This window comes from Pelophylax lessonae (assembly GCF_965119305.1).
Source record: "Pelophylax lessonae genome assembly, chromosome: 2".
NCBI lineage: Eukaryota > Metazoa > Chordata > Amphibia > Anura > Ranidae > Pelophylax > Pelophylax lessonae.
In genome coordinates, this window is record NC_138769.1 from 56820319 (window position 1) to 56845790 (window position 25472).

Genomic DNA, 25472 nt, shown 5'->3' on the forward strand with positions numbered 1-25472 from the left:
ACCAACATTGGGGCACCATTCCTCCCACTGACACCAACATTGGGGCACCATTCCTGCAGCTGACACCAACATTGGGGCACCATTCTTCCCACTGACACCAACATTGGGGCACCATTCTTCCCACTGACACCAACATTGGGGCACCATTCCTCCCGCTGACACCAACATTGGGGCACCATTCCTGCCGCTGACACCAACATTGGGGCACCATTCCTCCCACTGAAACCAACATTGGGGCACCATTCCTCCCACTGAAACCAACATTGGGGCACCATTCCTGCCGCTGACACCAACATTGGGGCACCATTCCTCCCACTGACACCAACATTGGGGCACCATTCCTCCCACTGACACCAACATTGGGGCACCATTCCTCCCACTGACACCAACATTGGGGCACCATTCCTGCTGCTGACACCAACATTGGGGCACCATTCCTCCCACTGACACCAACATTGGGGCACCATTCCTGCTGCTGACACCAACATTGGGGCACCATTCCTCCCGCTGACACAAACATTGGAGCACCATTCCTGCCGCTGACACCAACAATGGGGCACCATTCCTCCCACTGACACCAACATTGGGGCACCATTCCTCCCACTGACACCAACATTGGGGCACCATTCCTCCCACTGACACCAACATTGGGGCACCATTCCTGCAGCTGACACCAACATTGGGGCACCATTCTTCCCACTGACACCAACATTGGGGCACCATTCCTCCCACTGACACCAACATTGGGGCACCATTCCTGGCGCTGACACCAACATTGGGGCACGGCTCCTGGCGCTGACACCAACGCTGGGGCATGGCTCCTGGTGCTGACAAAAAACAAACCATATACACTTATTGGGATTTTTTTTTTTACCAAAAATGTGGCAGAATACATATTGCCCTAAATTTGTGAAAAAATTTGAGTGTTTCATAGCAGAAAGTAAAATATTGTGTTTTTTATTTTTGCGCTATTTTTTTGGTTATAGCGCAAAAAAAAAACCATAGAAGTGATCAAATACCACCAAAAGAAAGCTCTATTTGTGGGAAAAAAGGACATCAATTGTATTTGGGTACAGCATCACACGACCGCGCAATTGTCAGTTAAAATAACGCAGTGCCAAATCGCAACTATGGCCTGGTCATTAAGGAGGGTAAAACCTTCCAGAAGTGGTTAAAAAAAATCAAATTTCTCTTTCGTTCATTGACGGACACAGCTCCTGTCATTCTTGACCATTGGGTTATACTGCCCCTTACAGGAGTCGGACACGAGGCAGAAAAAACTTCTGGCTACACCCATGGGTAGTCCTAGGGGGTATACTCCCTCTCCCTGGTATAGTCACTCAGTATATTCTGCCTAGTCAGGTGTAAGGACCTAGTTCCTTGCTGGGATCTTTGGTCCTGGCAACATTTTTTAGATAGAATATTTTTTCCTCCTGGATTTTTTTCTGTGAGATCTAAAATCAACTGCCAGACTGGGCGACGGGCTGGATAATCTAGATCCAGTGGTCACCCCAGTCTGGCCAGCGAGCGTGCGCAGGCCTCAGCTCCACGTAAGATTGGCCGCAACATAGCCCCACTGGACGGGGACTGGCCCTGCGAGTTAAACCTCTCGCGAGGTCACATACGACCTGGCCTTGGCCTGAGTCGCAGTGTTCCACCTGGCCTACAACCCCCCCATTTTGATGGAGAGGAGGATCTGTCTGGAGCAGTGTCCACCTGGTTCCGGGGAGGGTAAGTAGCTGTCTGCCCTCTACCCCTGGAGGGTTTTGGGCTGGATGTGGGCCCCTCCCTGGGACAGTCAGACCCACTCTTTCCTGCAGGCACCCCCTCCCTGTCAATTCCCTCATCCTACCCCCCCCCCCCCCCAACATACGATGGGGATGCATTTTTGTGGGTGGTCTGGCCACCTTCCTGGGGTGGTGCAAGGGTGCTAATGGCAATGAGGGCTGAGGGGGGTGCGCCGCCGGCAGCCAGATAATCGATCGTGCGGGGGGGTTGTTCCTGGTTTTTTCGCAATAGCCCTGATTTAGCAATGGCTCAATTACTGAAAGATGTTGCCATTCCATAGTTGCTGTATTTTAGATTGAATTTTGTTCTTTTTCCAGTGTATATGACTGAATTCCAAATGTAGCCAGTTGAAGATTCGCATAGCATGTATGATTTTACGCCAAATCATGCTCTCTTTGATGCAATGTATTGTACCCAGCTGAGCCTTCCTTTGTAGCCCGCTGGTGGGGGCTCCTGCTAAGACCCCCATCCTGCCTGGATCTGTCCTGAGGCCTGGTGCCCTGATTCTGGGTTCCTGTATGCCTTGTGGTTCCGCCATTTTGTTGTAGCCTGTGTATTTCTATACACGTCGGGCATGTTTGTGGAGTCCGGCGGCCATTTTCTTGTGGTTTACTATTACAAATAGCATCAGCCATGACAGTAAAGCCCTGTGAGTGGTGATTTCGGCAGTGGGAGCCCCTCCTTATCCCCTGGTACTGGCTCTTGGCTCATTTATCATCCTGATCGCTGCACGTGTAGTGCAGAATTTCCTGGTGCTTGCAAGTGCCTGTGTCAGGAGTGGTGAGTCTGGTGGGGTCCTCTCCCTCTCTGCTGAGGATCACTCCGTGCCTTGTGCTTGGTGACCGGGTGGTGCTGACAGCGCGATGGGGATTGTCCCTTAGCAATGTGTTACACTTTTGTGGGGTCCCCCTGGTGAATAATGGAGTCCTTGGAGCACGTTTCGCCACCTGATCCCCTCTCTGAGACTGCAGGGCCCTCCCAGTCCCAACCATTCATCCATGCTCTGAAGGACTCCCTTGTGTCCCAGGTGGAGGGGGCTTGCGAGCGGTGGGCTAGCAAAAAGCGTACCCCCGCCTTCCCCTGCCTCATCTGTGTCATCAGATCCTGAATCTGATTCAGCCGCCACGGACGTGGGTTACCCTGCTGAGTCTGTGACCACACGTCTGGAATCCTCTGATAGTGAGGATGATTCCTCCATGTCTGCGACCGCGCATGAAAAGGCGCTGGTAGATGCACTGATTTGTATCTGTGCGTGAGACACCTGAAGATGGAGGATGCGGCTGAAGCTGCGACGGAGGTGCAAGTACACTTTGGCACTCACAAGCCATCCAGAGCGGCAAAGGTGTTTCCTTTCCCCGCCTATTTTGACAGAATTGTCGCTAAAGAGTGGGGACGACCAAAGCGTCCCCGTGGGTTTCCTAAGTGCCCCTTGTTACCCCTTTGAGGAGTCCCTTAACAGGTTACCTATTTGGAGTTACAGAAAAAGTCCAGTGCTAGAATTATTGCTTTCGATCCAACGATCGAGGCGATACCTCACATGTGTGGTTTGAACACCGTTTACATATGTAGATGCGACTTGCATATGCCTTCGCTTCAGTTCGCAAGCTCGGAGGGATGGGGCGCTTTCAATTTTTTTTTTTTTCTGACACTGTTCCTTTAAAAAAAATGTTTTGATCATTTTTATTCCTATTACAAGAAATGTAAACATCCCTTGTAATAGAAATAAGCATTACATGGCCTCTTTAATGCGAGATTTGGGGTCCAAAAGACCTCAGATCTCTCATTTACACTTAAAAGCAAAAACTTGCCCTAACTTGACTTCCTGCCCATCACTGCTCAGGGTAGGATTGTTTACCCTGCTACCGGCGGCTCCAGTAAGCAGGGAAACCGATCGGGATACGCGAGCGGGAGGCACCTCTCTCGCCGCCCATAAAAGTGATCTGTATAAACAAATACAAAGGGTAATGGCAGCTATCTGCTGCCATAACCCCGGTATATAACGTCAAAGTAATGACGTATATATACAGTGGGCTGTCCGGAAGTGACTCACTGATCCAGCCCTGCTTGTCTGCCAGGCTGAATGACACCCAGCATTCTTTAATGCTCTTTGCAGCATTAAGGGTCCGCCTGCTGCCAGAGGAACGAGAGACCAAAGGTGGCCCATGACATCACATGACTGCGCCGAGGACACCTGCAGATAAAAGGTATGTATAAAGATTTTTTTTTTCTGACTCAGGAGTGCTCTGATGGGGGAGGGGGCTTAGCTGTAACAAGCTTTGTCTACCAGTGCCCTACATGCTGCCCACCTGTAAATCTTAGAACGGAGCCACTCTTAGTGGGTACGAAGACATTAATAAGTTGACAGCGGCACATAAAATCATTTTGACCCTGTCCAGCTTTTTTGGCCATACTTCTCTTGTGGGTCACAGGACTGCACTTACTTTTTGCTCACCTGTGACCCAGATTTAGCCAACAGCGGGTTAAATTCCACTGTTTACTGACGTTACAGAGCCGCTTCAGACTCTGGAAGAATGCCAACAATAATGTTGGGATCCACTTAGATGCCTAATTGGCATCTGGCTCAGTGTTCCACTGACAGCCTGAGCCCACCTTCTCTCCAGCCTGGTGCTCTAGTGAGCTCTGGAGGGGCAGAACAAAAAGCTTGTGGCTGACAGCCACTGCTCCCTGCTCAGAGCAAACTGGAGAACTGAGCAATCAGTGGTCATGTGATCGCTCAGTTCTCCAGATGGGGAGTATAGATGTTTTGTTATGTAGCCCACACTCTTCCTTTACCACTTCTGAATGACAGCTACAGCGTGGGCTTACTTTGCTGGGGGGGGGATCCATGGAGCTCCTCCCACAATTGCACTGCCCCCTGCAGCGTGTGGGCAGCGCACTCTGTGATCGCTGAGTCCTTGGGATTCAGCTGATCACAGATTAGGGTAAAGGATCAATCAAAGCAGCCCTTTACCACGTGATCAGCTGTATCCAATGACAGCTAATCGCAGAAGTAAACACAAGCCGGTTATCCGCTTTTCTTTCCTCACGCTGACAGCGTGAGGAGAGAAGAAGTGAGCAAAAAACCGGCTTGTGTTAAATGAACATCGGCACTGACAATCAGGGCACTGCTTATCCTTGCCCTGATTATCAGTGCAGTCCCAACAGTGCCCACCAGTGCTGCCAAATAGTGCCCACTAGTTCCTCCACGTCACTGTCCCCTACAAGCGCCGCCGATCAGTGGCGCCTCATCAGGGCCCATCAGTGCAGCCTCATCAGCGCACATCAGTGAAGGAGAAAAATTACCTGTTTGCAAAATTTTATAACAAACTATGAAAAATATATACATTTTTTTTTTCCAAAATAAAAAAGCCCAGTGGTGATTAAATACCACCAAAAGCAAGCTATTTCTGTGAAAACAAGATAATCATTTTATATGGGTATAGTGTTGCACCACTGCACAATTGTCATTCAAAGTGCTACAGTGCTAAAAACTGGCCTGTGCAGGAAGGGGGTAAAAGCGCCCAGTAGGCAAGTGGTTAAAGATAAACTCCTGGCACAAATGAAATATGCTACCAGCAATGACAGGGGAGTTCTCTTCTCCTTTATCACTGTTCTATCACCAATGGGCACACCTATGTTTCATGCTATGTGACTAGTCAAAAGGGCCTGTGAAAGGGGCAGGTTTAGGTTTTTGTGTTGATATGTTTAAAAATTAATTTGTGTTTTCTCAATAGAAAATGCCACGAAGAGCAAGGCAGGCGGATGCTGATGATGATGATGCTGCCATACCCACCAAAAAAGAGCCACTATTAACCGATCCTCCCCTGGATTTCACCACCCCACAAAGTCTCTTTGAAAGCTTCATTGCCCCGGTGACCAAGGATGAATTCTTCAGCACTTACTGGGAGAAGAAGCCATTGTTAATCCAGCGCAGTGACCCCAATGTGCAGAGTTACTACCAGTCTCTCTTCCCGCTGCAAGACTTGAAAAATGCCAGCGGGCAAGGGATCTACTACAGCAGAGATGTGAACCTGTGCAAGTGTAAGAATGGGAAGAAAGTGCTCTTACCTAGACGGGGAAAAGCCAACTACACAGAAATCATGAAGGATTTCCGAAATGCCAAAGCCACAATACAGTTTCACCAGCCCCAAAGATACAAAGTAAGAATATGGCCCGTAGTTGTATCCTCTGTGGGGAAAAATGTCACGTTTTTAGGACACAGAAGACTATGAAAGATAATGTGTAATTCTATATAACAAATGTTTAAAGCGGTAGTATCCCGCTTTTTGACACTTTTACCTACAGGTAAGCCTATAATAAGGCTTACTAGGGATGCACCGAAATGAAAATTTTGGGCCGAAAATGAAGGATGCCCTTGGCCGAAAACCGAAAATGACTTTTTCCCCAAATAATTTTAAATTAGATAGAAGAGGGGCATACACCAAAAGCAGGCAGTGACGTACACCTGTCGCTGCCACCCTGTCACAGTATATGTACTGTGATGGGTTGGCAAGTGGTTCATTTAATTACCAATGGTATTTGTATTATGCAGCATGAGGGGGGGTTAATGTATTGCCACTGCTGGTCACTGATGCATTAGTGACCAACCAGTGGCAGTTAATTAACCCCTTTGTGCTGCATTAGTGCAACCAGTATCAGTGCAACCAGTGTTAATTAACACTGATACTGGTTGCACTAATGCAGCACAAAGGGGTTAATTAACTGCCACTGGTTGGTCACTAATGCATCAGTGACCAGCAGTGGCAATGCATTAACCCCCCCCATGCTGCATATTACTAATACCAATACCCCTTCAGCGTCCCTCTCCTACTCACTCAGCTCCTCCGGTGTCCATTATTCAAAAGTCCCGCCTCTGGCCGGCCGCCCGCCTCCCGGTGATGTCACTACTACTAAGATCTGTCCATGAATGAAGTGACACTCCGGGCAGGAGGGTGGGGGGGAGCGGCCACTAATAACTATAACTATGTGAGCCTTCACTTCCCTGTCATGCGGGTATCTCCTCTGACAGGGAAGTGAAGCGCTCACATAGTTATAGTTATTAGTGGCCGCTCTGCCCGGAGTGTCAGTTCATTCATGGACATCGTCCCGCTGACAGGGAAGTGAAGCTCACATAGTTACAGCTATTAGCGGCCGCTCCCCCCGCCCAGTCTGTTAGTTCATTAATGCAGAGATCGCAGTAGTAGGGACATCATTGAGAGGAGGGCTGCCGGCCAGAGGCGCGTCTTTTCAAACCAGCGCTGCGCCTTCCTCACGGTGGCCATTACTTTCGGCATTTTTAACCCATTTTTGGCCGAAATGGGATAGGCCCATTTTCGGGCCGAAAATTTGGGCTGAAATTTCGGTGCATCCCTAAGGCTTACCTGTAGGTACAATTTCGGCCGGTTTAGGAGATATTTGCAGTGCATGCAGCCGCTCACACGCTCTGAAGGTCCGGGGGGACCTTCAGTTTTCCTTGCCGGGAGCTTGCCGGAAAATCACTCCCGCGCGCATGCGCTGAAGTGACGTCATCGCGGCTCCGGCCAATCACAGCGCCGGAGCCGCCGAACCCGGAAGAGACGCAGAGGGATCATGGCAGCATCCGCAGCGATGTCCGGGGGTCCGTGTCAGGGCTTCGTTCTAAGGTAAGTAATGCATAATGAGCTAGTATGCGATGCATACTAGCTCATTATGCCTTTGTCTTGCAGTTTGTTTGTTTTTGTTATCGGGTTTACAACCGCTTTAACTTTGTTTATACTGCAGTAGATGACTATATATTGAAAGAAAGAAAGGTTTAGGTATGCCTGGCAGTAGTTTTTTTTATGACAGGTTCCCTTTTTACCCAAAACTGATATTTAATGCTGGAGAGTAAAACCCCTGACTGTTTCTTATATATCTCAGGAAGTCTGTAAGATATCCGTTCTGGAGTTCTTAGGTCTTCACACCTGCTGTGGCCATTGTGAGGGTTTTCCCCATTCAAAACTCAGAGAAGGGCAGTGACAGATTTGGGAATGACAGTAGGAAGTCCTTGGTGATGATTAGTACATATATAGAAAGAACAAGTACTGACCATCTGTTACAAAAATCTTACTTTTTGATGGACTGACCCTTTAAACCTGCCAAACCGTCATCTAAATAGAGCCATTGACATTTTAGCTGTAAGAGCTCATTCATATATTAGGCCATTTTTACTGATGCTTTGACAGGCAAGAGGAGGTGCTCCAGAGCTTAGTAAATGAGCAAAAGCTCAGCTGACTTTTATCATCCAGTCATGTGCTAGCAGAGATGCAGGTTTTTTTTTATTTTCCTTGCATGTGATTGGGTACTCTTTGCAAAGTGAAGATTTACCTCATTTACTAAGCTCTTGAGTAACTGCAGTTTGCAAAGTACGCAGTCTAGTTGCCTTTAGTAAATCAACCCTAATATGTCACCACACACTGCCTGGTCGAATCTTCTAAATGCTGACCCACCGTGCCGCAACTGCATGCAATGTTCATGTTTGCGGCTTGGCACCATGATTTGAAAGGGTCGTGTTTGCTGGCAGTCACAGCCATGGAATGCAAAGCATTGTGGTCATGGAATGGATATAGCCCAAGCTGTTGCATTTATGTTTAGGTGGGCATTTCTTTAGGTTTGGATAAAGCAGATTTAGAGCCTCTATCAGGCTTTCCCTTTACTGTGCGGCACTGGGAATCTTTGGGAATCACTGGGAATCTTTGGTAAAAGCTTTTACATTTATGTGGATGCCATTGGTGCAAGGTTCGGGGACAGATCAGGTGATTATATAAGGCGAAAATCTCTGTCTTTTTAAAAGATTTTTTCAAACCTTGCTTTTCCTCTGTAATATTTATCCTGTACAGGACAAGCTCTGGCAGATCATGGAGAAGCTTGAATGTTTCTTTGGTACACTAGTTGGATGTAATGTGTATATCACGCCATCAGGATCTCAGGGCCTGCCCGCTCACCATGATGATGTAGAGGTAAGCTGTTATATGGAGTGTATTGTAGGTAGAACAGCTGAGGCTGCCATTAAAACAATGTACTAGTTTACCTACATCCTGCTGGTTTAGTGCATTTGTGAGTCACATGACAAGATGGGAGGGTCTCTGTTTGATAATGATCCACAGCAAAGGTGGGAGAGGTGCTGTCTGATGATCCACCGCAAAGGTGGGAGCGGTGCTATCTGATGATCCGCAGCAAAGGTGGGAGCGGTGCTATCTGATGATCCACAGCAAAGATAGGAGAGGTGCTGTCTGATGATCCACAGCAAAGATAGGAGAGGTGCTGTCTGATGATCCACAGCAAAGGTGGGAGAGGGACTGTTTTGATGACCCATTGCAAAGGTGGGAGAGGGGCTGTCTGATGATCCACAGCAAAGGTGGAAGAGGTGCTGTCTGATGATCCACAGCAAAGGTGGGAGAGGTGCTGTCTGATGATCCACAGCAAAGGTGGGAGAGGTGCTGTCTGATGATCCACAGCAAAGGTGGGAGAGGTGCTGTCTGATGATCCACAGCAAAGGTAGGAGAGGTGCTGTCTGATGATCCACAGCAAAGGTGGGAGAGGGGCTGTTTTGATGACCCATTGCAAAGGTGGGAGAGGGGCTGTCTGATGATCCACAGCAAAGGTGGGACCGGTGCTGTCTGATGATCCACAGCAAAGGTGGGACCGGTGCTGTCTGATGATCCACAGCAAAGGTGGGACCGGTGCTGTCTGATGATCCACAGCAAAGGTGGGACCGGTGCTGTCTGATGATCCACAGCAAAGGTGGGACCGGTGCTGTCTGATGATCCACAGCAAAGGTGGGACCGGTGCTGTCTGATGATCCACAGCAAAGGTGGGACCGGTGCTGTCTGATGATCCACAGCAAAGGTGGGACCGGTGCTGTCTGATGATCCACAGCAAAGGTGGGACCGGTGCTGTCTGATGATCCACAGCAAAGGTGGGACCGGTGCTGTCTGATGATCCACAGCATAGGTGGGAGAGGTGCTGTCTGATGATCCACAGCAAAGGTGGGAGAGGTGCTGTCTGATGATCCACAGCAAAGGTGGGAGAGGTGCTGTTTTGATGATCCACAGAAAAGGTGGCAGAGTCGCTGTCTGATAATGAGCTAGATGGGATAGTTGCTTTTTGATGATGATCTACAGCAAGGGTCTCCAAACTTTCTAAATAAAGGGCCAATTTATTGTCCTTCAGACTTTAGGGGGCTGGACTATGGTCAGCGGTAGTGGAAATTTTCCAGGCATCAGTGGGAGTAAACATTGCCACATTTGGTATTAGGGGCAGAAGCAGTGCCCCATCATTAATGTCAGTGGGAGATATTGTGCTTCATTGTTAATGTCAGTTGGCAGAATAGTGTCTCATATCAGTGGGAGGAGACTTGTCCCAAGGGCCCTATACAGGAAGGCAAAGGCTGCATTCTGGAGACCACTGCTCTACAGCAAAGGTGGATGAGGTGCTGTCCAAAATGATCCACGGCAGAAATTGGACAGGTGCTTGTCTGAAAATGATCCACATGGAAAAGGTGCTGTTTGATGATCCACAGCAAATGTGGAAGGGGCTCTGTTTGATAATTATCCACAGCAAAGATGGTACAGGTGCTATCTGATAATGATCTACAGCAGAGGTGGGAAAGGTGCTGTTTTGACGATGATCCACAGAATAAATGGCAGAGGTACTGTCTGATAATGAACTACAGCAAAGATGGGAGAGTTGCAGTTTGATGAGGTGCTGTCCAAAATGATCTATGGCAGAAATTGGACAGGTGCTGTCTGATAATAATCCACATAGTGGGAGAGGTGCTGTTTGATGATCCACAGCAAAAGTGGATGAGGTGCTGTCCAAAATGATCCACAGCAGAAACAGGACAGGTGCTGTCTGATAATGATCCACAGCAAAGATGGGAAAGGTGCTGTTTGGTGATCCACAGAAAAGATGGGAAAGGTGCTGTTTGGTGATCCACAGAAAAGATGGGAAAGGTGCTGTTTGGTGATCCACAGCAAAGATGGGAGAAGTGCTCTCTGTTATAGATCCACAGAAAAGATGGGAGAGGTGCTGTCTGTTATAGATCCACAGAAAAGATGGCAGAGGTGCGGTGCGAAATAATCCACAGGAAAGATGGAAGAGGTGCTGTTTGATAATGATCCACAGCAAAGCCCTTAAGGAAACTTTCAAGGGCCAGGACAGAGAACAGGAAAAGTTTACTTGCTCTTGTATTCTGTGGCAAAGTGCAGGAGACACACGAGAAAGCATCTCTGCTCTCTTTAACTTCTGAACTGTTCTGCCATGGACTATCACATCTCTGCCGCCACATTCAGAATATCTGTAAGCTTTACTCAGGAGGCAGACCATGTTGGGGCTCCCCATCTGTACCTACAGTAAACCCCCCTCCATTGCGGGGGTTACGTTCCGGACCCAGCCGCGAAAAGTGTAAATCTGCGAAATAGAAAAACCCTATTAAAATGCATTGTAGGCATGTTTTTTTACTGTCACTGTACGTGTAAAAGCATTTTAAGGTCTTTAAACACACTTTTAAAACAATAGAAACTCATTTAAACACATAAAATATACTGAGAGACATAGCAAGATCAATGGAAAACACAAAAATATTTCATTTTTAATGATTTATATAGTAAAATAACATTACAAAAAAAAAACGCAATATACTGGGACCGCAAAAACTGAACCGCAATGGAGCCGGGGTTTAGGCTGCATTCACACTTGAGCGTAGCGTTTTTTACCGCGATTTTACCGCGATTTTTTCAGGCGTTTTTCATTGACATCTATTAAAAACGCTGGTAATCAGCCCAAAAAGAAGCTCATGTACTTTTTTCAGCTACAGGCGTTTTGCAAAACGCTCAGATGTGAACAGGGGCCATTTAAATGAATGGGGTTTTACTTGTTGGGCGTTTTGGAACGTTTTTTTTGAGCGTTTTTGGAGCTGAAAACGCCCAGGTGTGAATGGAGCCTTACTGTATTTCATGTTTTATGGTAATCTTTCCAGTTTGCACTAGGTGGCAGTATAACGCAGCAGCTCGATGTACAGCATGGTGGAAATATCACCACACACGTGCATTGTTATAATCCAGTTAAATTTGATTTAAAACGTTTGTGCTTTTATCCAAATGTTTGTGAAAACTGTAGCATAGACATTGGTAGATGAAAGTAGGTTACTTTCATAATTAGTGCAAGTGTATGTATTGCAGAGGAGGAGGAGGAGGTGACGTCCCCATAAATGGGAACTGCTCACTTTTGTAGAAAACTCAGTGTTTTTATCTTTGGACACAGACTGGGTGTCAGTTGCTGGGACTGAGCTGCTTGTGTCCAGCTGGTTAGTGTTTTCCCGCACTCTGTTTCTTTTACATTTGTCATTTTGATACAAACTTTCCAATTGTGTGGACTGCACTATACACATTGAAGCAGCAAAGCCACTGCACTACACAGACTGAATGTTTGGTTTTATTGCTACAAATGGTATCTGTTCGTTTCTATGCAAACTGGAGGATTTGTGTGAGCGCTGCAGGATTTATTAATGGTGCTTTCATAATTGTGTCACTAACTTACTTGATAAATGTCCCCATTTGTCTTCCCAGGTGTTTATCCTCCAGGTGGAGGGTGAGAAGCACTGGCGACTCTATGAACCCATTGTTCCCCTGGCTAGAGAATATGACGTGGCCCCTGTGGACAAGGTCCTAACACCCACTCATGATTTCATATTGAAGGTAATGGCCCTTCTGAATATCTCCAGACTAGTTGGAATTAGTCTGTAAACATAACAGTGAGATAAAGGTTTAGCACTAAAACAGTTGTTCCTTTTAGGAAGGTGACATGTTGTATTTTCCCAGAGGGGTGATTCATGAGGCTGACACGCCTGCAGGCTCCTCACACTCCACACATGTGACTATCAGCACCTATCAGAACACGTAAGTATTTTCTGGCTGCAAGAAATGGTATGTGAACTTGGATTTTAAAACAAAAGACAATGCGCTAAACCGAAAAGGAAAAAAAAAAAAGCCCTTAGTATAAAATTCCCACCAAAGCTGAATGTATGGAAGTATTTGGGTTTTGTCCTTTTTTACTTCCAACTATATATGCCATATCATACATTCAGCATGGTAAAATGCTAAAATGGTCTCACTCTCTACTAAGCAAGGCAGTGGTCCTTGTGAAATGCAACATTATACTGGCGCAAAAAGGCAGAATAGAGGACCCACTGGACCCACCCTCCAGAGAGTGATGATGATAATATTAATAGTGCTATCAATAAAAAGGATTATTAACTATTGATGAAGTCCATGGGTAAGCTTAAAAAAGTCCATACAAAAAACATCCATGCAAAAAACAGTCCATGCACAGTCACTGGAGAGGCAGCTCTTGTGGCAAGCAAGAAGAAAGGACTTGTAATAGACGCCAATCTAAGTGCAGCATGAAAAGTTTTATTAGGCTGTGACACAAGCTATGGTGCTCACAAGCATGGATAATATAGAGCGTGATCCATAATATACATGATGTCCATGGATGTAGATCGTCAATCCAGCAATGTGTTCAGGATGGCCTCCAGTGGCTCCCGCAGTCCTTGCCGGTGGTGCCGGCACTTCCTGTGTCCCGGAACGCATGACAGCTTCCTCCTGACGTCACCTCCCTGATGTGACGTGATGGCGCAGGCAACCACCGGCAAGGACTGCGGGAGCTGTGACCGCTGGAGGCCATCCTGAACACATTACTGGATTGACGATCTACATCCATGGACATCATGTATATTATGGATCACGCTCTATATTATCCATGCTTGTGAGTACCATAGCTTGTATCACAGCCTAATAAAACTTTTCATGCTGCACTTAGATTGGAGCCTGTATTCTCTCTACAGTTCATTGTGAAATGGCCTTCTACATAAAGGGGCATTTAGTACTGAGAAAATAATGTACTTGATGTGTACCTTGCATAAAATTTCAGATTTTTAGACGTTGCAAGACTTCATCTCTATGTCTGCCACAATCAAACATGATTATTACTTCCTTCTTGTTTCTACAGGCTCCTGAAATGTCTGTATTTTGAAGACCCATTATACTTTCTTTTGCTGATTTCCGTGGGAAACCTGCAGACACATGAACTGTTGTTCATACAAACATTATGTATGGAATTATGGTTTTATGGACACTTCTCATATAATATTGGTGTGAAAATCTTACCTATTCCTGTGTCTGTATGGCTTCCAGTTTTGCCTCTAGGCGATTCGGCACCGTACAAGCCTGACACTCATAAACTCAGCAGAGTGCTTTCCAGCAGCACTCTGTAGCTGGGAACATTGTAGTAATATAATAGGATCTCACCTGATCAATACCCAGCTAGGTTGCTGCTGAATATGGAGTTGATTTATAAAGCAGTGGTATGGATTACTACAGCCCTGCTACTGCATTTAAAAAAAAAAAAAATCTGGCACATTTATAAAGGACAGTGCACACTAAAATTGATTTGGGACTACAAATCAAGTGAAGCCGTGATCATTCTAAAGAATGGGGGTCACAAATCTCTGGAGGAGGAGAACCCAGTCACAAGACCTGTAAGTCATGTGATGGAAATCCTTTCCTATGATGGAGTGTCCACTGGAAATACAAGGACCGCTCTGAAGGACATGACAGGCTCCAAACTCTTAAACTGCAGGCACAATCCGCTGTATACACTGCATTCTCTTGCAGATAGTTATCTGATCTCTCATTATTGATAGGGTACTATGTATTTCTTTGTGTTACCATAACAACAATGTTAACCTGCAAAACCATGGTATGTCTCCTTGCTGATTTGTAACCTTTCACTATTTCTCTTTGTCCTGTGTAAAGCTCCTGGGCAGACTATCTGCAGGACCTGATGCCTGCACTCCTACATGATGGTGCGAAGGAAAATGTGGACCTGAGAAAAGGCATTCCTCTTCAACAATTACTGGTATAGACCAAACCTCTTAAATATTCTTCAGTGTGTATGGATTCCCTATAGATAAATGGAGAAGTGTTAGAATGGGCTTTCACCCAGTAGCAGCCATTGTAGGTGACATGGAATCCTAGTCCACACTCCCAGCAAACCAGATTTCGGTGGACATGTGTTGCTGCACACAAAGGCATTAAGCAAGAGTCAGCTGCTGGATTAAAGAGAAACTGTGAGGATAAACATAATGGAGCTGCCACTGCAAATGTTTCTTTTTTATGCACAAAATTCACAGCTGTCATCCTCCATTCGCACAACCTAGTGAGCCATACCCAGAACAGGTATACAGGAAAGAGTACAAATGTCTGTGGATGCGTGGTTTTCAGGTTAGGGGTTCATTTATGTAGTTAAGACGGGTGTCGAACCAAAATGATAGCCCCTTATTTGTATCCCAACATCTTTCCTTACATCGCTTTTAGTATTGAATTGTGTCTTGGAAACATTGCATCCCTAAAGCAATATTATATAGTAACATTTTATATAACCCATTGTTTCCAGATTCAGCTAGTTTTTCAAAGTGAAGTTTATTTTTATGTTTCCTCTGAATATACAAACTGGGAAAACCTTTTTAATTGTGTCTAAATCCCAAATAGTTGGTGGTATTGTGTATAATTGCATGGGATGTTTGTTTAGCATGTTATGTGCATTTGTGTTTAGTGTTTAGGTCCAACCAGTGCAGGCAGCACCTTGGCTGGTCTCTTAAAGGACTTGGCCAACCGGATAGAAGGAGGATGCCAGCTGCGTTCATGTGAAATGCTGCGGGACTTCATGGGGAATAGACTGCCACCCTATGTGAAAGACGGCTCTCCTCTTAACAAGGAGAAAGGAAGCACAAAGAAATCGGGTGCGTTTCTTACAGCGTCTTCTTTTCTATATAATTATTACATTCATACATTGTGAAATAAATGCTTTGCTAAAAATATACACTGCTCAAAAAATCTAAAGACACGCTTTTTAATCCGAGTATAGCATTGGGCAGCAATGAGATGACCTCCAAAACAGGAATGGTTTTACAGGTGGAGGCCACTGGCATTTTTTTCCCTACTCATCTTTTCCGACTGTTTTACACTAGTTTTGCATTTGGCTAGGATCAGTGTGAATATGTGTCTTCGCCAGCAGGTTTGCTGTGTTTCCTAGTACAGTCTCGAGCATGGAGGAGATTCCTGGAGACAGGCAGTTACTCTAGGAGAGCTGGACAGAGCTGCCAGAGCCCTACAAAATGACCTCCAGCACGCCACTGGTGTGAATGTCTCTGACCAAACATTCAGAAACAGACTTCATGAGGGTGGCTAGAGGGCCTGACATCCTCTAATGGGCCCTGTGCTCTTTGCCTGGCACCATGGCGCTTGATTGGCATTTGCCATTAAACACCAGAATGGACAGGTCCACCACTGGTGCCCTGTGCTTTTCACAGATAAGAGCAAATTCACCCTGAGCACATGTGACAGACAAGAAAGGGTCTGAAGAAGCCATGGAGAATGTTATGTTGCCTGTAACATCGTTTAGCATGACCGGTTATGTGGTGGGTCAGTGATGGTCTGGGGAGGCATATCTAATGAGGGACACACAGATCTCTACAGGCTAGACAATGGCATCCTGACTGCCATTAGGTATCGGGTTGAAATCCTTGGACCCATTGTCAGACACTACGCTGCTTCAGTGGGTCCTGGGTTCCTCCTGCTGCACAACAATGCCCGGCCTCATGTGGTGAGAGTATGCAGCCAGTTCCTGGAGGATGAAGGAATTGATACCACTGAATGGCCCTCATGCTTGCCTGACCTAAATCCAAAAGAACACCTCTGAGACATTTATGTCTCAGTCCATCCGTCGTCTCATTAGGAGCATGAACCGACGTCAGGCATGCATACAAGCACGTGGGGGCCATACAAACTACTGGATACCATTTTGAGTTGCTGCAAAGAAATTTCAGCATAATGGACTAGCCTGCTGCATTATTTTTTCTCTTTGATTTTTGGGGTGTCATTGAATTCAGCCCTCTGTAGGTTGATCATTTTTCATTTCTATCAAACGATATGGCATTCTTTCGTTCCTAACACATTAACTAGTCCATATCAGTATAGATATCCAGAATGAGATTTTTCCCCATTGAGACCTGATGTGTTTTCAAAGTGTTCCTTTTAATTTTTTTCAGCAATGTATTTTATTTAAAGTGCTGTGCTTTGTGGTCTGCTAAACTCCAAAATGAATAGCACTTCAACATGCTAATGTACTAGTGCATGTAAAAGAGTGATTCAGCCCCTGGGAACACAGCCTCAGCACCTATGCATTGAAGCCCACTACAACGCAGGGTAATGCATTGCTGTCTGGTATGGTGCATTGTGTTGTCAAAAGATGCTTGTTCTGCATTGGAAGCACATTCAATGCAACGCGCGTTAACTCGTGACAAAATGTGCATTAACACAACATACTAGAATACCAGAATTTGAATGGGCCCTGGCAGGATCACCTGAAAGTGAATTTTTATTGCACATGACCTTTCCTAAGCGCAGCCTTCTCATACAATGTTCCCCCAACACTTTGAACATATCGTATACCAATGTACAACACTAATGTTTGTTGATTGTCACTGAGTCACACAGCCTGTAGGTGATTAAATGGTGTGAGCTACCAGATCGCAGTATACTGGAGGCATGTGTTGGTAAATAAGTGCCACATCCTATTAGGAACTAGAAACTAATTGTTGGAGAACATGGACTTTGCAGGCACTGGATAGATAAAACATAAGATTTTTATTGATTTAAATCTTAAAATACAAAAAGAGCAAAAAGGAAACAAAAATTGAACCATAAATACATCACCTCAAAAAAGGCATTAGTATGTATAGCCTTCATACATAGTAATAGTACAATCATAATGCAAACAATGGAAGCTACAATTAAATATTGGATACTTCACATCAAGATCATCTATTAGAGTTGACAGGTGTGTAAGCTGCCGTCAAAAAAGATCGACTGAGGTGGTTCTAGATGCATACAGAGTTTCATAGAGCCAGTTTGCGCAAAGGTGAAATAGGTGAAATGTTCAGACTGGTATATGCACACTCCAGTCTCCGGGGGGGGTGTCAATGAGTTGGCCGACTCAGGCTTGCATTATGCAAGAGAGCATAAAGCACAACCAATTTGTAGCACTACAAAGCTGGAGCCTGCATATGCAATGAACAAATATAGCTCATGTACATATAGAAATACACAGTATTCATGGATACGTTTTTAAAGCAATAATTCACACATTTAAAATGTTTACTTCCACCACTGTCTTTTGAAACTACAGTGGGGAAAATAAATATTTGATCCCCTGCAGATTTTGTTAGTTTGCCCACTTACAAAGAAATGATGGGTCTATAATTTTTATCATAGATGTATTTTAAATATCAACCAAAAATCCAGAAAAAAACCTGTTACAAATGGTATAAATTGAGTTGCCGTTAAGTGAGTAAAATAAGTATTTGATCCCCTACCAACCAACAATAACTGTGGCTCCCATAGACAGTATGTGCTCATGTGGAAAACAGATTAGTGCTGTTAATTTTAGGAAGGTGCTCCTAACGACAACTCGATATGTGTATAAAAGACACCTGTCCATAGAATCTCTTTCTTCCTTTCAAACGTCACTATCGTGGGCAAGACCAAGGAGCTGTTAAAAGAACCTCAGGGACAAGATTGTAGACCTGCACAAGGCTGGAATTGGCTACAAGACCATCGTCAAGAAGCTTGGTGAGAAGGAGACAACTGTTGGAGCAATTATTCACAAAAGAAAGAGGAAGGAATACAAAATAACCATCGATCGCCCTCTGAGGCTCCATGCAAGATTTCACCTCATGGGGTAAGGATGATCATGAGAAAAGTGAGAGAACAGCCCAGAACTACCCAGGAGGAGCTTGTGACTGATCTTAAGGCAGTTGGGACCACAGTCACCAAACAAACCATTAGTAACAGAATACGACGTCATGGATTAAAATCCTGCAGTGCCCGCAAGGTCCCCCTCCTCAAGAAGGTACATGTGCAGGCCTGTCTGAAGTCTGCCAATGAACATCTAAATGATTCAGAGGATGATTGGTAGAAAGTGCTGTGTTCAGATGCGATCAAAATTGTAGGAGGGAGATGAAACTTCGAGATGCCAAGCGACAGCCAAGAAACCTTAAGGATTTAGAGAAGATCTGTAAAGAAGAGTGGACCAAAAACCCTCCTGATGTGTGCAAACCTGGTCACCAACTACGTCTTACCTCTGTGTTTGGCAACAAGGGTTTCTTCTTCACCAAGTATGAAGTCATGTTTTTCTTAGGGATCAAATACTTATTTTACTCACTGAACTGCAACTCAATTTATAACATTTGTTTTATGTGTTTTTTCTGCATTTTCGGTTGATATTCTGTCTCTAACATTTAAAATACACCTATGATAAAAAATTATAGACCATTTCTTTGTAAGTGGGCAAAACTTCAAAATCTGCAGGGGATCAAAAAATAATTTCCCCCACTGTATAACCCATAGCAATGAAGGAGCAGAGGTATGCTTTGCATTAACTACATTAAGACTCCCTCTGCTGGCCATCTTCACCCTAGCACCTCTTCTATTTCCCTTTTTTCTCTCCTGATTCTCCTATGTTTCGTGTTGTTTTGCCCTTTGTTGTAACAGAGATTAGTTTAAATGACAGCTTTATATACAAAATGGACTTGTGTCTTTTGTAGCACCCTCCTAGGTAGCTGCTAGAAGAGAGTATATAGTTTTATATAGTTTTCTGATCTTTTCTGCTTACCAGAGAGATTGCCAGGTACATTTATATTGCTTTCTGCTTACCAGAGAGCAGGATCTATTAGTGTGGTCTGTTCATGGTGCTCAGGTGCAGCTCAGTTTGTCTGAAGTGTTTCACACTGGTCCAATAGGGAGGCATATTGGACAGTAGGAGGAAACCTGACAAATGAGTGCACAGGGATTTAGTATAGCCCTGGAGATTGGCAGAGGAAAGTGCCTCTGTGCATGCTAGGATACTGTATAAATGCGAAGGGCACATGTGCTTTCAGCTGGAGAGCGGGGTCCCAGAGGGAAGCAGCGGCTGCCCCTCCTCTGTAGAAGCTGCCATGCGGCCTCAGGCGGTCGACCTGAGGGCTGGAGAGTCAAAGAGGAACTGAACCAGGAGGTCCTGCAGAGCTAACTGGGTGGGAGACACTGGAGAGGATCTGATTCTGCTTACAGGGAGCACAGATCTGTGTCATGGGGCCTGTCCTGTGAGGGCCATCTCGAGTCAGTGGATGGACGTCAGTGAAGGGGATGCTAGAGAGTGTCCTGAAGATAATGTAGTTGCATTGAGTCTGCTGCTAGTGAGATCAAGAAGACTTAATTCTTCCATACAAGTGGCAGTATGGTTAAAGCAGTGTGTCTGCTTCCACAAGTAACCTGGTGAGACCAAGTGAGCATTGTCTTTATCAACTGTGAATAGTTCAAGTTGGAGTATCCCACTATTCCCTTCTCCCATCCAAGTTCCACAACAAATACTAAAAAACCAAAACCCCTGGACTGTTTGAGTGACGAGCAACTGGGAGTAAGAATGGATGTGTGAACTGTCCCTTAGTGACTGTCTGCACTAAGAGGGAGGCCCAAGAAGTCCTCACACAGCAAGCCCCACGGTGGCAGTGCTACAAATATCTAACAATATCTTAAGGCATCCATGCACACTAGGCAGCTGAAAAAAATGCCAGAACCCCTGGCAGAAAAAGCAGCATAAAAATGCTCATAGTGGCTCATATTGCACGAGAGATTGAGATGGGCATTTGCTTTTTATAAGTCTTTTTTTCCGAAAAAATTCCCTCTGCTTTTTCACTATAATCAAAGTACACTTGAAAACTCAGAATGCTCCTAAATGCCACGTATATGGGTGTCAAGTGTTTTTTCTGCCCGAACGCTCCTCTCAAAAATGCAATTGTGATGTTTTTTCTGCCTGAAATCACTCCTTTGCAAATATGCCTGTAATCCCTAATGTGTATGGACAAATAGATTAACATAGAGTTGCTTTTACAGGCTGAAAAAAAAAAAAAAAGTCAATGCCTGTAAAAGCAGAATTTTTTATGCCCAGTGTGCATTGACCCTAAATGTGATTATGATAACTACCAATAGATCCTGTAATATTAAACATGATTTGATACAACTTCATTAGACGTGTAAGCTGTTATCGGGCAAAATACTGAACAAAAAGATAACTGAGAGGGCTATACATTTTTTTGTAAGAAGTAATATCACCTGTCCCACCTCTTTGTTCTGTTATATAAACCACAGGCAGTAAGATCTGCTAGTTGCCCTTTGCCTGTGTTTATCCTGCAGTGGACATTCTAAGCAGCACACATACACCAGGCTTGGCCATAGAGCAGGGATTTCCAAACGTCGGCCCTTCAGCTGTTGTGGAACTACACATCCCATGAGGCTTTGTAAATCTCTGACATTCACAGACATAAGTAGGCATGATGGGAATTGTAGTTCCTGAACAGCTGGAGGGCCATAGTTTGGACACTCCTGCCATAGAGGATAATGACCGGCATGTAGGTATTGTCCTTGCTGGATCCAGGCTGTTCGTTCTGGCCAGGTTAATGCAAGAAGATAATTTGCCTCAATCTGAGGTCTGTAATACGAGTATAGTTCATATTCCTATCGCACACCTTCCTGGTTTGTAGGCTCGTGTGTATTGGGTGCTGAAGCGATCACCAGTTGGCAACTGGATTAGTTACAAGTAAATACACATGCCTGACGAAGGGGTCCTGTGCGGCTCCGAAACGTTGCACTATTTTTTGATGTGATCGTATCTTGAATAAAATTTTTTTTGGACTGCTTTTGCAAGATCCTTGGTGTGCTGGCGAATATGTATTTACTTGTAATGCGAGTATCACATTTTGTCAGAAGGATGCAATGGGTGGGAGAGAGTATCCTTTTCATTTAACCTTTTAAAGGTAAAAAGGACACTTTCCTGGAATCTGAAAAGTAATCCATCCAGCACAGTGCAGAAATGGTGATTATAGTTATCCATGTAAGTGCTCAGTGAAGTGGTGTTGCCTCATTTTGCACCTCTTTAAGATGAATGTGGACTTCAGTCTCTGCTCTGTATCCAGCATCTGCTCTAATGCTACAGCAGAAATATTTTAAGTATTGACATATGTCCGACTACTAATGTTATGTTCTTATTTGTGTTTTTTTGTATAGTCAATCCTCCAAACCTAAACAGCACGATTAGACTGCAGTACCCGGATTATGCTGCCATGACAGTAGATCATGTTCCTAAGATGCTTGTGAGTATTATTCTGGGATTCTTCTGTTCTGTTTTGTTTGTTCGTGGAAAAAATCTGCATCTGAGCATAGGTTACCTATATCTACTTAAATTTTAGCTTAATTGATTTCTGCTTTATGTATGTAACAACTAGTCTCATTCTCCCGTTTGGTTTCCCATAGAATATTGAAAGCACGAAAAGGAGATTGTCTTTCTATACACTTTAATGCAGGAGGTCAGTTACACTCCCAAAGGCCAAAGGGATAGTATTGACTTATTTAGTAAGACCATTGATTTTGTCTTTCTATACAGTCTTGTGCAGGAGGTCTGTTACATATCCAAAGGGTAAAATAATGGTATTGACTTATTCAGTAAGACCATGTAATGTGCAAAGAGTGCAGAACCAAAACACAGTTGTATAATACTAAGTGTAAATGGGTGTAGAGGCAGATTTATGTACAATAAATCCACATCTGTGCATACAACACATACAGCCATCTGACACTGCAGCAACCAACAATAGTAATGTACAGTAGGTTAGAGCAAAGACATTTCAGATGCTTATATAGATAACTTCATAGGTGAATGTTGATTCAGTTTTTGGTTTAAATAGCTTAACAATTTTATACATGTATTGTTATAGGATCCCACAGATGAATTGATGATATATATCTTCCATGCCTTAAACAATAACCGGGAATCTCATATGGTCTCAGACACTGAAGAAAGCCCTCCAGTAAGTAGGCACGCACCCCGGGGTCGGCATTTGTTCTAAAGGGGTACCACAAGATAACATCTATTGTTTACACCGTCGCCGAATGCAGCTTTCTGCTGGTGTCACACATTCAAAATAATAAATATATATATATATATATATAATATATTATTACGAATATATATAATACATATATGTGAATCAAAATTTAAGCCGATACACTGCCTGAAAGTTTTTCATGATCCTTAAAACTCCTCATAAGGGTAAATGGCAGATGGTTTTTAGGTATCGCAGGGAATATGACTGAATAGTGAGTAGTAATAGTATTGTTCTTCCCCCCCCATGTACATAGCTGAGTGTGCTGTGGTATGACAGCTTTAATATGTCGCCAGCACAAATAAAACATACTTCCCTCTGTTCTTATTGTTTTATGGTAGTCAGCTAATATATGTTTGCAAAATTCCCTAAGTGCAAGTAAAAGTAAGAAAAATATCTCTCCCATGGGGGAAATAGCCTTGTTTTATGAGTTGAGCTTCCTCTCCTGTCTTTGAAAGAAAAACAGGTTTTGCGTGATCTGGATGGTGGTAAACTACATGTAGCACTGATGGGGATTGGCCTGCAGGGGGCACTGTTGCACTGTCAGTGTGCTTTTCTGCTACATTGTAATTTCTATTCCACACCAGGAGCCAGCTCACAAGGTGTAGCGGGCAGACCTGTTTTATGCTATGTGACACTTATTGGTATCCAGCAGGTTCTGTAACAAGACCTTTGTGGGGCTATAGAAAATCACTGCGCCTTTGTACGGCTGAGCTTTTGTTTGCTGAGCACAGCTACTAATGGCGTATAACATGCTGATTATAACATTTAAGGGGCCAGTAAGTTAAAATTATAGAGTGGTATATTTAACTACAGATGATGTAAAGAAAAAAACACTTCCAGAAGCTAAAAATTGTTGTTAAAGGTAATTTTTATGAGGAGAGATCCCTATAATTATGTATGCTGATTATATAAAGTATGACAGTAAACTGTCTAAAGTGTAGTGTGGCTGAGAAGGTAGAATAGTGGGCAGTACTTTATAAATAAAGGGCAGCTCTGTGCGTTTTCCAAGCTCTGGGATTACAGTGGCTGAAAACCTCCTCGGCTCTCTCATTTGAGATCACCCAAGGTTACAATGCAAGTAGCAGAGACGATTGGGTTGGTGACATTTGGGGGAGCAGCCAGGATAAAGAAGCCTGTGACACCTATGGAAGTGTCAGAAGCTGCACTAAATAGTAGGAACACTTGCTCAGCAATAGGGGTGTACATATTGCCACAAGTATAGTAATAGTAAGGGCTCTTTTGCCATTTTTATTTTATTTTTTTATGTGCCTTAACTTTCATACATAATGACAGTGGGCTCCATTTACAGAACCAGTTCGCATGCGGTATTAGGTGTTTTCCCAAGTATCGCATGCAATCCTGAAAATGTCAGTTCACTATTTATGCTTGCATAAAATATCGCATAAAACAGGTTGTCTCTGTCACAAGTGCACTAATAGGGCTACAATTACCTCAAGCTTTGTCATTGCCAGGAATTTTTTTTTTACGTTCAGTTGTCAGCGGGGTTTGGCTGTTAAGTATGCATTGGTCACGTGCTCCTTAACAACCATGACAGGTACTGGTTGTTAAGAAAGGCGGCAGCTGCCCATTCCTTAACAACCAGCTGTTTACAGTCTGTGGTGAGGACGCTGGCTACCGCCTGCAGGAAGTTACCGCAGGCTTTCACTTCTAAAATACCACATGACTTCATAAAATAACTTGTAATTTAGGAGCATTTTTTTTGTAAATGTCAAAGAACTTTTTGAAAAACGCTGTACTCCTACTCGGATGGTATAAGAACCTGCTTTGTGAATGGAGCCCATTCTCTCTTTAATCCAGCATTTTCTTCAATTATCAAATAAAATGAACACAAACTAAAACAAGTATTAAATATTAATGGTTAAAAAAGAAATCAACAAAATTGTTATCAGGAAGCCATTAAATATGGCTGATTAGGATAAACTAGGGGGTAATACAGGGTTAACTAGGAACCCTGTATTTTTTTTTTTTACCTCATCAGATTGCTTTATTTTGCAGACTGAAGCTTACTCCTTTGATCTGCAGATGAATGAAATGGAGTAGATACAAAATGTAAATTGTCACTTTTGTATCTCTGTCCTGTCTGAACAGTGTTTATAAACACTTAGTCAGAAGGTCCTTTTTTTGACAGCAACAGTTCTTTCAGCTGCTGTATTTACGCAGCGACTCCCAGCTGTCATTTGCCTGCTGTGAATTGCTGGCAGGTGTGAGAGGGAGGGTGGCCAGGAGGACAGGGTGTAATATACATGCCCTATATACATCAATGACGTTTTTTTGGCATGCCCAGTTTTTCCAGTTGTTTAATAAACATAGCTATTGTAATAATGGTAAATGCACTTAAAAAGACTTATATCATGTGTCTCTTATATGTGATTGTAACTTGTAGCTGTCTGGTCTGTCCCTCTTCTGCAGGTGAGTGGTCTGCGTTTCCCTTTGTCGCACGTGAATGCACTTAAAGCAGTCTGGGAGAACAAGCCACTGCGTGTTAATGAGCTTCCTCTGGAGGATGACCATGACAAGGTGAACCTGGCCATCTCTCTGTGGACTGAGGGTTTAATTGAGAATGTCCACACTGAGAGCTGAACACCATACTGTCTCCGTAACACCA

At 44.3% G+C, this 25472-nt stretch overlaps 1 protein-coding gene across 1 annotated transcript; it reads left to right on the forward strand.

Moving 5' to 3' along the window:
• Nucleotides 1–5525: 5525 nt before the first annotated feature.
• Nucleotides 5526–25472, forward strand: RIOX2 (ribosomal oxygenase 2; the record flags this gene model as incomplete). The annotated part of the gene is made up of 9 exons (XM_082246909.1): nucleotides 5526–5948; nucleotides 8646–8765; nucleotides 12375–12503; nucleotides 12601–12704; nucleotides 14622–14724; nucleotides 15421–15607; nucleotides 21969–22054; nucleotides 22676–22768; nucleotides 25277–25472. 9 exons carry the CDS (start codon nucleotides 5526–5528, stop codon nucleotides 25445–25447), a joined length of 1416 nt encoding a protein of 471 aa, XP_082103035.1. The 3' UTR covers nucleotides 25448–25472.